This window comes from Pinus tabuliformis, chromosome 2_1 (genome assembly GCF_031772625.1).
Source record: "Pinus tabuliformis cultivar Carrire ecotype Pingquan chromosome 2_1, CPIR1, whole genome shotgun sequence".
Taxonomy (NCBI): Eukaryota; Viridiplantae; Streptophyta; class Pinopsida; order Pinales; family Pinaceae; genus Pinus; species Pinus tabuliformis.
This window is the reverse complement of record NC_142299.1, coordinates 88,598,852-88,612,729: the sequence shown is the minus strand read 5'-3', so window position 1 is coordinate 88,612,729 and position 13,878 is coordinate 88,598,852. Positions and strand designations below refer to the sequence as shown.

Here is a 13,878-nt window from a genome sequence, read left to right as displayed (position 1 = left end):
TTTACATATATAGATAAAACAGCTCTGCAAGTTTAGAAACTAACTTCCACGATTCTAATTTAATTATCAATAAAGTTTCAGGATCCATAGTTTGAGTAAATGAAAAATGTTACGCTGGTAATATATGATAAAAAGAAAGAATATATTCATAAACCCAACACTTCAATTATCATCGAATTTTAGAAAAAGAACTAGGAGAAATAAAACACAACCATCTAAAATTTCCTAAGTAATGGATCAGTATATAAATCATGGTTGAGGCCACCATAAGTTGTTAGATTCGAAGGCTGATATCGATACTCGAATTGGTCATTGAGACATGCGAGGCCCAGGGAATCTCAATCGCCAGACTATCAATTTCCCATTCCAGTTATATATCGATACATTCATTTTCCGATCCATTACCATTACCAACCCACTGCTATTAACTGCTACTGAATCCAATAATGGAATGTTGCATTTTGCCAAACGGTTCTTTTTTTTTTACATCACACCATACTTCTGCTTCATTCAACTTCCATATGCGAACAGAGTCATGGCCCTTGTGCTCCACTAGCACCACTTGCCCATTGTAATCCCCTAAATTTTCAGGACTAATCCTTTTGCATCTCTGTGGCAACGGGATTTCTGTCCACAGCCCGTCGACAATATTGAAGGCTACCATGAGATTAGGGATCGGATTCGGGGGATTGGGAGGCAGAGACACCCAGTAAAACTTGCCATAGCAGAAGATACCTTTTCCAGTAGGCCGAATATGGTCCGGGACCATCATGGAAACTTGAGTCCAGGCGTTGGATTCTGAATCATAAATACACATCACAATTCTTCTCCTGCTACTAGAATATCTGCCCAGCAGGAGAGTGCGACGCCTTGTGGAACAATCGAAAGCCAATCCATTGAAAACGAAAGCAGGTATTGGAGGACGAGGCAGCTGTACCCAATTCCTGGCACTGGGAATGCCTATGGAAAGATCCAACATATCCCCTTTTCTATGACAACAGAAGATGCCCTTGCAAGTATTCACAACGACGTGATTGAGCAAAGGAACTTTGTACATGTCTGAACTGCGTTCTTCTATAACCCAAGAATCCACGTCATCTTTTGGATTCCAATGGATCTGAATAAAAACCCAGGGGTGGAGTACAGCGACCAAATTGGAACCAGTCCTTCGAAGGCATCACGGGAAGACAGTAGATGTTTCCACTGTTTGCACACAGTCCTCATTTTGCCAAGAACCCTAATGGGCAGCCTCGCTAAAATCATATGCAACAACTCTTTTGGGATCCTTTGCCATATTTCAGCTTCCATTGCTACAATATTTCTCTTCCACATAAAAAGAAATATATATATATATATATATGCTAGTTGATAGAAGTAGAAAAGATAAATAGTCTTAAAATGCAATGTGCTAGTCGGGTTAGGATTTAAGATCTGCTGACAGGTCCATGGTTTACCAGTGCCATATAAAATTCATCACCTTCTGTGCCCATAATTCATATTTTAATAACATTGTGTTATGTTCTCCCTTCTTGCCACAACCACTAATATTATGTAGTCTTTGGTCTTAGACACCTGTGGTGTATGAGCGTTGTCCCAGTAAGGATGATGATCAACAATGTTTGATTTCCTATGCACATATCTTTCTCATAACAAACTAGTCGGTTCATTACAAAGGGTATAGAGAACTCTCGATCATTGCACCACCGAGGCATGGTAGAGACAGAGTACTGAAATCAACAGTGGAAGGACAAACCCATCCTCGTTCAGAGCAAAGGAGACCAACTCAGATTAGTCCAAAACTTTTTTGAATGCTGACCTGGACATGCCATCGCTTTGTTCTATTCTTTTGTCGTAATCTTTAGGTTTGCATTGCTGTGTTTTTTGAATTTTATGTGAAATGTTGCATAGTATACAAGCGATCTTGTCCCATAGGCTGGTTGGCCTTGCAGAAGGTTTAATAAAATCTTATCTATCAATCTATTCTTGCAGTTTTGTCAAACATCCAATCTTTTTATCTATTCCATCATTTTCCCTCTCATTCCACTATATTCCTTTATTTCTGCACTCTTTGTTTGTTTTCATGTATTTATATAGAAGGAATTCATGATACTGAAGCTATAGACAGGTTTGGAAATTACCATTAATCCATGGGGAAGAATATACTCCTTGTAAACTGAGATGGAAAGTTTTTGGGTCTAAGTAGATTTAGTTGTTGTCTCCATATATATATTGATGCTGGAAGCATATGAAGACTGAGTTAACATAAGCCTATATAAAATATATGTTACCCATGTTTCACTCAAACACAGGGAGGGCTAAATATAATGTGGTTGCCTAAGAACCAAATTCCTTTAGGAAACAGCTGCTATCAACATGGTTCAGGCAAATGTAATGTAAAGCAACAATGAGGTCGTCATTGAGGTTTTTGCTGTAAAAGACTGAATGACATAAGAACAAAAATAATCCTACATGAGGGCTTGGTATTCTACTATACATAAATATAAAGTCAGTAACGTCAGATGGAAGCAACAACTCACACCCTTTCAGAATCATGAAAAATGGTGATCAAACACATGTGGCTATCTAGTTGCTATGGTTTAGATCAAATTAAATGTTTGTAGATATATCTATCATAATGAATGCATACCAAGTGGTAAGAGGTATAATCTTGGGAGGATCTTCTTAATTAAACCTAAAGACAACTTTGTCCCACTTTTACTTGACTAGGCAGAAATCGTCTCCCACCTTAAGATACAACACGTTTAGCTTGATAATGCAAACTGGAGGGATTCCAAAGTTGTCCAATTTCTTGCCTGAACCACATTGCTTCTTATAACAATAATCAGCGTTGGATTGAGTTACTGTTCACCTTCAATTAAAGAGTAACAGATTGACAGTTATTTATGTTATCTATAACGTTGAAAGTTTTTCTTTGTTGGACTCTTCTATATGTAACTGCAGATCATCTTCTTCCTACATCCATATATACATGAAGTGTGTCTTGAAGGTGCACCCTCTACTATAGTTAGTATCGGCATTTCTGCACAAATGTATATGATGTCTTGAAAAGTTTTTTTTTTTTTTTTTTTTTTTTTTTTCGAATTTTGAACTTGCCTGTGAATATTGCTCTCTGTTTTGGAGTTATCAACACAAGGGTTATAATCTACAGGTATATCTCATTGTCTCTTGTATTTGCTTCTCAGCACTTACAATTATCAGAATCTTGTTCATGTTATGTTGTTTCTGCTGGATTAGAAAGACAGTGTTGCATTTCATGCATCTCAATTTTTCATTGACAAAGAGTAAAGTGAACTCACTGTAATTTCCACTACCAGGAAACCTATCAAGTACCAAGCCGAGTACCGAATTAGACTGCAATAAAGTACCCAATAGAATAAACACAATTCAGAAGCAGAGTTCCACATGTTGAAAATTTCTGGAATGGCTACTCAAGCACAAAATAGAATAGAGTATGAACAGAATTTTCCGGACTGGAAATTTCTCATATTCTAGCGCATTGATGACGATATCCTGTGATAATGATATAAGTCTGACTGGTGATATCCTTATAATTGTTCTGTTCCTTGACTTTTTACTCAGAATCAACAATCCCTGTCAAGTATATATATAGCCCAACTATTGCAAGGCTGAATTAATGTTCCTGGATGATTGGATACTTTCCCACCAGCCTGTATATGTCAATGCCTTGCTATATCTATAAACTTGATTATGATAGTCCATGAAGAACTACACCAGGCTGAAAGCTAATGCAATTCACACATCCTACACTGCCTTTTCATTTACCAATATGTTAGACTACACAGACATGCTATAAATGATGAGGCTTCAATGATTTGTACATGGGTGCTAAACTTTTGTTAACATGCTTGAGCTATATCATCTCTTCAAATTGAACTCACTTTTGAGGACCAATTTCCCAAATCAGACGTACTGATGTTACTGATGCCTCAAGAATATGACAGATTTGAATCTAGATCATCCACAAGGATCAATTCTAGTTTGAGATGATCGTTGAAGAAGATGATGTAATTAGATCACTGATAAATACGCAAAACTTTCATGACAGTCTTCAACAAGAAATAAAGACTTCAAGCCAGCCTGAAGAATGAGATCGAAACATTTAGCTATAACTGCTTGGTTCTTTATCTAGCATAGGTCGGCTCAATTCCCCTTGATAGGCATAGATCTATACTTAGTGAATTGAAATTCTAGACATCACCTAAAGGAGAGTGTTGTGGTTGTAATTTGACCACTGCAATTAAACTCAGAATCTTCGTTGTTATGCAATAAGGCTGAGACATTGCAATGTGGCTCATATTGAAACCTTAAAATCGTGGAGAGAATGGAAATAGTAATCATCATTCCTTGCCATTGTCAAAATTATTGGTCTACAACTTCTGAAGAAACCTAAGGCCGAGAATAGATCTTACTATTACAATTTGTGCTCTTAAATTCAAAAATTATGAGGACATACCTTAATCACAAGGCCGCAATATTTACTATCTTCCTTGCAGGGATAAGACAACCCTTAGATCTCTTTAAGAAAGGGTCAAATGTCCTGAAAATGTTTCTCCTCCACAGGTCTTCAAAACATATAAATAAGGATGTATTATTTTAGAGTATGACGCCCTAATGAGGACCGAGCCCAATTTTCTTTCACCAAAAGGATAATAGTATTTTCATGACCGATGCTAAAGATGCACAAGAGATATCAAAACGGTTTAATACGGCTAACGGCAAGTCCCAAATATGTTAAATGGAAGTCAACCCAAAAGTCTAGTATGCCTAGTTTCGTTCTTGTGTGCTCTGAAAACCAACAATCCACAGTGTAATATTATACAGTTGTCTCGTATGCTAGGTTGAATATAGAGGAATGTTATCCAGGTGGAAATAGCATTATCATACAATGAATTCCAAAATAGTTGCCTGCAATGTCCTATCTATATGTTTTTAATTCACGTTTCCTCCGTGCAAAAGAAATGGCTGCAGCTTTCAATTTATCCATCCTCTGACCATCTTGTAAAGCCTTTTTAAAATACCCTTTCATTTTTTTGTTTTTTATATATATAGAGGATTAAGATCTGCAAATGAAGCCTTCAGATATTGCAGATTGCAGATGATTGGGTGGACTCTTCTACTTATGTTTCGCTCTTGCAGGGTTGCATTCGCAAGAAATTGTTACCCTATGGCAAATTGGTCCATGCCCACTTCAATCAGGCTGGGTTTACAACTGGTATACTCTTGGAAAACACGCTTATCATCATGTATTTCAGTGCGGGAGTTTGGTGGATGCTCGAAGAGTTTTCGACCAAATGGTTGAATGGAAGATGTGTTCTCATGGACTGTGATGATTGCAGCTTATGCCAAGCATGGGTTTGGGAGGGATTCATTGGCTTTGTTTCGGGAAATGAAAGAAGGAACAACACGCATCCAAGCCAGTCGCTTCACCTTTGCTAGCGTTCTGTCGGCATGTGCCAATCTCGGAGATTTGCAAGAGGGTATGTGGACTCATAATGAAATTATCAAGTTTGGAATCGAGTTTGATATATTTGTGGCGAATGCTCTTATAGACATGTATGCAAAATGCGGAAGCATAGAGAATGGGCGCGATGCATTTGATAAAATGCCTCAACGAGATGTGGTCTCATGGACATCAATTGGGTATGCACGTAATGGGGATTATGTTGAAGCACTGAAGCTTTTTCGGCAAATTCTAGTAGGTGTGGTGCCGGATGCAAAAACCTTTTCCACTGTTCTCCCTGCGATTGCCGACATGGCAGCACTGGAACAGGGTATGTGGATTCATCGAGAAGTAATAAAGCGAGGATTTTAAGCTGATGTGTTTGTGCAGAGTGCCCTTGTGGGCATGTATGTGAAGTGCAGGAATATTGAAAATGCTCACAATTTGTTTGTGAATATGTCTCAATGCAATGTTGTCACATGGAATTCTATGATTTTAGGATATGCACAGCACGGGAATCTTAACAAATCTGTGAAGCTATTTCAGCAAATGCCTGAACGAGACTCGGTGTCATGGTTATCAATGGTTGCAGGATATGCACAAAAATGGATCGGGTGAGGATGATTTGAAGCTCTTCTGGCAGATGTATTTGGCTGGTGTGATGTGAGACTCAATGAAGCGGCTACTAAACCCTCCCTTAAACCTCAACTCGATTCCTTTCGCGGGGACAGAACCATGAGCGACGGGCCGAACGAGCGATCAGTCAAGCACAGCGTCACATGATCACTTCTCTGAAAGGTTTGCTACAAATTTCTGAGATTTGTTTTTTCTTTTTACCAAACATAGCAGGAGAAAAACACGAGAGAAAAGCTATATATGGCACGAATTAGATCTATATACCCTGTAAAAATTTATCAGAATACCCTAACGAGAGTCATTTCCTCGCATTTTTCGGCACTTCCATAACCCTATTTCGATGAGCCAACAAGTAATTTTCCTTCAGAGAATTCGAGGGGATCAAAACACAAAGACCAACATGCGAAAAGATCGCAGAAGGACGTCATTAATGCGCTTTTGAATGAGACCAGGGTTACTGAAGCCAAGCGAATGTATGACAAAATGGTACGTAGTAATTTCATCCCAGATACTTCTACCCACAACACAGTGATTAATGGGTTTGCAAAGGCTGGACGAGTTGAAGATGCCTTGAGCCTCCTTCAGCACATGAAACAGAAGGGTGGATTTTCACCAAATACAGTGACTTTCAATGTTTTGCTCGGTGAACCCAGCAAATTAGGTCATGTGGGTCGTATTGAAAATATACTAGATCTGATGATTGATGATGGTTGTGCACCTGATCATGTCACTTCTGGTTTGTTAGTTTGTGCATTCTGTAATGCTGGCAGAGATGAAGAAGCCTGCAATATTTTTATTGAAATGGTGAGATATGTTGTTAATCCAGATATGAGTACTCTCAATTTTCTCATCAGGCATTTGTGTAAGGCTGGGAAGATTGACACAGCATATACGTTTCTGGAGGAAATGAAGGGTCTAAACTGCAAGATGGGTTTAAATTGCAAGCCTGATATTGTCACTTGTAGCATTCTGATGGATGCTCTCTGCAATGGCAACATATGAGAAAAGTAAGAAATTTTTTGGATGAGATGTTAGAGTCTGGGTGCAAGCCTGATAGCTTCTTATACAACACCCTAATGAAGGGTTACTGTAAAATCGATAAGACCAATGAAGCCTTGGAGTTTACAAGAAGATGGACGCAGAGGGGTGTGCTCCTGATGTCGTAACATTTAATACTCTCATATTTGGGTTGTCTAAGGCTGGGAAAATAGATGAAGCCAAGAAGTTTCTGAAGCTCATGGTCAGGAAAGGGCATTCTCCCGATGTCATTACTTACACTTCACTTTTAGATAATGCATGCCTCTACTAAACCTAATTTCTCAAGGGGAGATTGGAAAATGAAGAACAACATTAGTGATGGACACACATATCATATGATATTATGAACAGACATCGGCAGCAATAGTGTCTCCAGTTCTTATGCTCTATACAGTGACCAGGTTGGAAGGTCAAGCCCTCCTTCTAACGGTATTTGGGGTTTAGTGGGCTTTGGGTCTAGATTTTGAACTAAAGCTCTGATACCATGTGTAAGAACCTGAATCCTATTATTTAAGCCTTTATTTCGTTATACACTAACATATCTATTTTCCTGTTAATTTATAAATAATAAAAGGAGCTTGCTGACCTTTTCACATATCTTTAACATTTAACATCTAATCATTTTATCATAAGCAACATACATTAAGGTGAGCATTCCATTGATGTCAACTTAACAAGAGTAGTCCATGGAAAAATACCTGTTCCGGCGGTTGATGACGATACCTTTGTCTGATAGCTCCAGCTGAACGCTCCTTCTGGCCGACCCAACCGGATTTACCTCTTAGCCAACTAGGAAATAAATTCCTAGCCCAGGAAACCTCCACAGGTTCCCTAGCCCTCCGTGCCCAAGTCCAACCAGATATGAGTGTGTCCTCAAGAAGAATGTGCAAAACTAGATAATGATACTTTCCTCCTCTCAAACCCAAGAAACCTCCACAGGTTTCCAAGGTCTCCCAAAAATCATAACAAGGCCAAACAATCACAACCAACCCCCACAATCCTAAGCAAAACTCCCACCCATCCTTGGTTGACTTCTCTTCCAAGCTAGAGTACATTTGGAATTGTGATATGAATTTAAAATAGAGAATTTAATGGGGAAGTACATTTGGGAATGTGAAGTGTAATTACATGGGGAGGACCATGTCTTCTCCCAATTAAATGTGAGGGTACATTGGGGAATGTGAAATGAATAAATATATATTGATGATAAGATGGAGAGGACTTTGTCTTCTCCTTAGTAAATGTGAGGGTACATTGGGGAATGTGAAATGAATAAATATATATATATTGATGATAAGATGGAGAGGACTATGTCTTCTCCCAATTAAATGTGAGGGTACATTGGGGAATGTGAAATGAATAAATATATTTTGAATTAATGGAAGGAGACCATATCCTACACAATATTCAAATTGAGAAGGTAAGTGGGGAATTTGAATAATGGAAATCATAAATTTATTTTAGACCAATATTTCTCAATATTTTCAGATAATGTAAATATTAACACAATTTGTAGGATAAGATTTAAGTGGGGCATTACAGAGACCCTGTATATACTTACGTTGTCCTGAAAAAACATATGTCAGAGATGATTCTCATATTTCAAATGTAAACACTAATCATACATACCTTTCTGTAGGAGACTTACTCTTGACTGTTGATGTGTGGTCCTTACTACAGTGATCCTTGAATGCATGATTTTTCTTGCCTTCTAGTAGCTCCATATTGAATCTATTGTATCTATGTAATTTCAAATCTCCAGGCTCTGAAAAGTTGTCCTGTGCTATCCCTCTGAGTCCTCTTTCCAACCCCACAGATCTTATCAATATTGGATTCTTCAAGAAAGAGTTATGCCTAATCTCCCACGATGGCTTGATTATAGATTGGTTCAGTGGAGCAAATTTGTACGAAGTTCCACGTATCACTGTTGCAAACTTCAGCCCTAAAAATGCTAGTCAACAAACTACAATCTGTCCTCTTTCTGTGACTATTTATGAAATTTGAATCCAATGCTCAGAGAGAAATTTATGACAATTTTCCCAACGTCGCCTCTTTGACATGGAATTCGAGAGCTTGCAAAAATCCTAACTTCCTCGGATCATATCTTCCAAAATATAGTGAACCAAGATCTGAAATTTGGTCACGAGGTTCATCATGATTTCAGCTAAAATGGGTTTTAATTTCAGCTTCTGAAGATTTTCATAACAAATGTTATAGTGAAAATTCCACGATGACCTGTTTGAAGCCACAAAATCCCTACTAGAGGAGGATATGAGGGTCATTATTTATATGATTGTCTTGAGTGGAGATGGTCCTCAAAAAGTGAACGTTGGAGGGATTTTAGGAGGAAAAAATATATTGATTATTGACTATTCAATGACCATAACCAATTATGAGTGCCATGCCACAACCCCATAGGGTTTTAGCCCACTAACCGAGGTTACTAACTTCAAACATGAATATCTCTGAAACTGTGAAGAATTACTTGGCTTGCCATATGTTATCCTCAAAATAGGACCTTGATACGCTGCTGATCAGACTACCTCGGTGTAACTATTTCAAACCAATCTTTATCTGAGGCTTAGCCTCCTCAGCCTAAGAGGGCTCTCTCAAAGGTTAATGATATTGATTGATGATAATATAGATGGTGTTAGCACTTGAATTTGGCCTCAGGCTGAAGAAGGCGAAACTCAAGGTAACATCAAACCACTTAGCCTCGTAGCTAGCCCTACGAGGACAGGAGAGGGCTCTCTCCGGTCTATCTCAGCAAAAAGTTTTCTAAAAGGGGCTGAGATGACTTTAAAAGAAACTGATTTTAGGCTAGTAAATTAATAAAAAGGGGTTTTTAATAAAATGATGAGGTTTTTCTGGGCTGCATGGGGCAAAGGAACAGCTTGAACAGAGAAAGGTAATTAAAAACACAGATTATCTCCTTAGGCAAGGTAGGCAAGAAATTTTAACATCAAATTGAGATTAAATGGAATGGCAAGACTGCTGAGGAGCTGACAAGGGCATAGAAGATGAATCCTTGTCAAACAGAAGAAAACATTAAATTTGAACAAACTTAAAGGCAGAGCATACAAAATATGAATTCTACCTTAACACTTCATTTGTCCAATTGGAAATGATCATGAAATGAAATGAACACATAACAGGCTACACATGAAATAAAGGTGAACACAAATGTTAAATTTCATACCACAGGAATCTCAGGGGTCAGAGCTGCATTTTCATTAAAATCTCTGTCAAAGATTGTACAATGAAAGCTCTCTGTTCTCCACCAGCTCTCAGAACTCCCTCTCTCACACTTTTTTTTTTTTTTAATATATTAAATAAACTATTCTAGGAGAAAACAGATCGACCCCCAAAACAGGGGCGTTGTTTCACCTGCAGTTACAACAATAGAAAAGAGCGTTTCCTCTATTCTAAAATAAAACAGCGTTCCTCTAAAAATCCTCTGATGGCCGACACAATTATGAAACCAACATGACTAAAAACTGACTCATAAATGACTCATGACTGACTTAACGAAAACAAGAACTTACAAAGCTTATTGAAGGGCAACAGTCCATCAAGATTTGAAATCATGATGACAACCACCTGTGTTTCTTACAAGACAATATACATCAAACTATATCAAAATGCCAATGCAACCAATCAAGTAGATGCCTTCTTGATTGATTCTCTTGATTAGATCTTCTGGTCAACAATACAAACCTATCACTGGGCATCCAAAAACATAGTTGACCATGGCTGCAACAAAACACTGTAATAAAAACTTTCACTGCTGGCTGCAACAAACTTGCTAGAGGATCGTAAAAAACATGAAGATTTTCCATTGCCACCTCCTGCTGAAAGATCAAGGTGTCCTTTGTTTCAAATTCTGATCTGCCTTAATCATGTGCTTCAGTAAAAGTATGCTCATGGGCTTCAAAAAACTCTGAACAAATGGATGGGCAGATCTCTTCTTGGAAAAGCATTTCAGCACATGAAACATATGAAGAGGAATTTGAATGGAAATCCTGAATGTTTTGTTCTTCTGTGGTGTGAATGTGCTGTAGGTAATTTGTATATGATATGACAACCAGATTATCATCTTTGTGAAGGAAAACATTATCTGTTTGATGATCTACAAGACAGTCATCTTTTTCAACAGAGGAAGAAGTTTTCCCAACACTTTCCTGACTCTGTGTGCACTGCAAATCCGTTGTAGCTTGGGTTGTAACAAGACCTTTCAAGAGCTGATCTATCTCCTCTTCAGACAAAGGAGACAATGCATTTTGTTTTCTTCTGCTTAAACAGTAATTATCTTCATATGACAAGGCACTCAGACTATCATTTATTACCGAGTTATTGAAAGGAGATTCATCACTTACTTGCACAAAGATCTCACCTTGCTGTTCATGAACTGACTGGATTGCTTCTTCATGAAGGCTGCGTTCTAATGATGGACTAACAGTATGAATTATTGTGTCTTCTACATTCCAAATGATTGCAACAGAACCTGGAGTAGCTGACTGGACATTATCACAATCTACAATCAGCATTGGACTTACTTGCATGTTGCTGTCTTCTGTGGGCAGATCTGAAATGTCATTCTCCCTTTCATCATTTTCAGCCATATTATCTTCAACCTGCTAATCTTGATTCTGCTGCAAAATGTCCTGATCATCTTGATGGGAATTCTCTAAGTTTTCTTTATGCTGCTGAAATGGATTCTCATACAGAGCCTCCATGATCTCATCGTCCATAAAATTATCATCTTCATAATATTTCTCAAGGCTTTCAATAAAAGTTGAAGCATGTTTGCAACAGTCATGAACTAAATTTAATGATGGATAAGATGCTTGATATCTTTAAATAAACAAGGCATGAAAATCCTTTAAACAGTAAATACAGGCCTGTGGAAAATTTTCATACCAGGATTGAGCTGCACCTTCCAGAGTGGCCAGGAATATCTTCATCAAGCAATCTTCAGGAAAATCCACCTTCAACTTGCGAATATGCATATGAAATCTAACTAGATGTAGAGCAGCATCCTTCTTACCATCATATTTAAATGTAGGCAGATTCCTTGACCAATCTACCTTCGGAATTTTATTCGGAAAACCTGGAATGTGATCTCGGCTCATGGGAGCATATCTTCTTGCAATCCGATCCATCTTGAAAATCTCAAAGCTACTGATCTCTCTGCAGTGAAGTCACCATGAAGCATTGATCTCTCGAGTTTTCAGTGAAGGAGTCGCTAGTGAATGATTTCAGCCTTGTCAGTGTCTGATCGTTGTCCACCATCAACAATCAGATCTGAACTTGATACATGTACTGGGGTAATTAATAAGTTAGATGTCACGTTTACAAGCTAGACCGGAGATTGACTGAAGCAGCGTTTATCTACTTCCGCTAATGCAAAGCAAAAGCGTTTCGAAGGCTTCCTGGCATAACTTCAGCCTCTGTCTGTAGCTTATAAAACAAATGACATCAACAAGCAAACCATTTGTTCTTCCCCAGTATGGTTGCCACTATGTTAGCACTCGAATTTGCGTCAGGCTGAGGAAGGCAGAATCCAAGGCAACATCAAACCACTTAGCCTCGTAGCTAGCCCTACGGGGATAGGAGAGGGCTCTCTCCGGGTCTATCTCGGAAAAAGGTCTTCAAATGGCTGAGATGACCAATAAAAAACATTGATTTTAGGCTAGTAAACTGATAGAAAAAGTTTGATTTTAAATTTCTAGGGTTTTGTTGGAAAACTGAGCGCGACAATTTTGGGTGCGGGGATGAGACACAGTTTTTGCAGAGGTCTTTTTGGGGCAAGGTAGGAGATTGTCTTGATGCATTTGAAATAAGTGAATGGATGGATATGACCGGTGAGGAGCTAAGGAGAACAAGAAACCATCGAGAGTTCTCCTTAAACAGATGAAAACATTGATATTAAGCAAACTTAAAGGCAGAGCATAGAAACCATGAATTCTACCTTAACACTTCATTTACTTAATTTGCAGAAGAGAATAGTAAGAAAATGATGCACATAACAAACTTACAAGTACATGAGAGAAACACACCATCAACACAAATAACCACAGGAATCCCAAATAGTGTTGCAAAACCCTGGTCTTTCCTTTGCCAAAATTGCAGAGATACAAAGTGTAAAACAGTCTAAGCTTATCCCTCAAGAGTCCAACCTCTCCAACCCCTGAAAATGATTGAGAAAATACATAATATAGACCATGCCAACCCATTCCCTAGCCTCTAGGGGTCTAGCTCATCATCCTAGGAGCTGTTTCAACCAATTCTAAACAAAGCACTATAATCTAGGCAGTCAAAACAACTTGCCTCTATAAGCTAGGAAACCAATTCATTCATTAAATGTTTGCTATTTTATGAATGAATCTTCTAGAATAGGTAAATAAGTGTCATGTCAACATGAAATTACATCAATTACACCAATGAGGGTGAAAAATCCCATCACAATTCAAAACTGGTCAAAGCTAGGCGAATTCCTGAGCTGAAGGTGCAAAACTGGCAAATTTTCCCAACGCGTAGCGCGCCATTTCTCAACGCATAGCGCGCCTTTCAGGCCACTTTTTAGGCACTTCCTGGCATCCAAATGAGGCACAAGTGGGCTTGTTGGAAAGGCCTAGATGTCTACTTTCTAGCCCAAGTGGAATTTCTCAATTTGGTGGCCATTTGCCCCTCCAAAATTGCAATCTCCCAAGACTACTTCC

At 38.4% G+C, this 13,878-nt stretch overlaps 2 protein-coding genes across 2 annotated transcripts; one reads left to right on the top strand and one right to left on the bottom strand.

Annotated features, from left to right (window-relative positions):
- Positions 1–424: 424 nt before the first annotated feature.
- On the bottom strand, positions 425–1,057 carry LOC149198911 (uncharacterized). Its single transcript, XM_089400407.1, has one exon. It carries the CDS (start codon positions 1,055–1,057, stop codon positions 425–427), a length of 633 nt encoding a protein of 210 aa, XP_089256533.1.
- Positions 1,058–5,341: 4,284 nt separating this feature from the next.
- LOC149198910 (pentatricopeptide repeat-containing protein At4g25270, chloroplastic-like) lies at positions 5,342–7,120 on the top strand. Its single transcript, XM_089400406.1, has 3 exons — positions 5,342–5,813; positions 5,982–6,096; positions 6,571–7,120. The coding sequence occupies exons 1-3, from the start codon at positions 5,342–5,344 to the stop codon at positions 7,118–7,120; spliced, it is 1,137 nt and encodes a 378-aa protein (XP_089256532.1).
- The last annotated feature ends 6,758 nt before the right edge of the window (positions 7,121–13,878 follow it).

Coding starts and splice junctions, on each gene's coding strand:
- LOC149198911 (XM_089400407.1), bottom strand. CDS start 1,057: ATGTACAAAGTTCCTTTGCTCAATCACGTCGTTGTGAATACTTGCAAG.
- LOC149198910 (XM_089400406.1), top strand. CDS start 5,342: ATGGAAGATGTGTTCTCATGGACTGTGATGATTGCAGCTTATGCCAAG. Junction 5,814..5,981: donor CATGGCAGCACTGGAACAGG/GTATGTGGATTC, acceptor CTATGATTTTAG/GATATGCACAGCACGGGAAT. Junction 6,097..6,570: donor TATGCACAAAAATGGATCGG/GTGAGGATGATT, acceptor GAATGAGACCAG/GGTTACTGAAGCCAAGCGAA.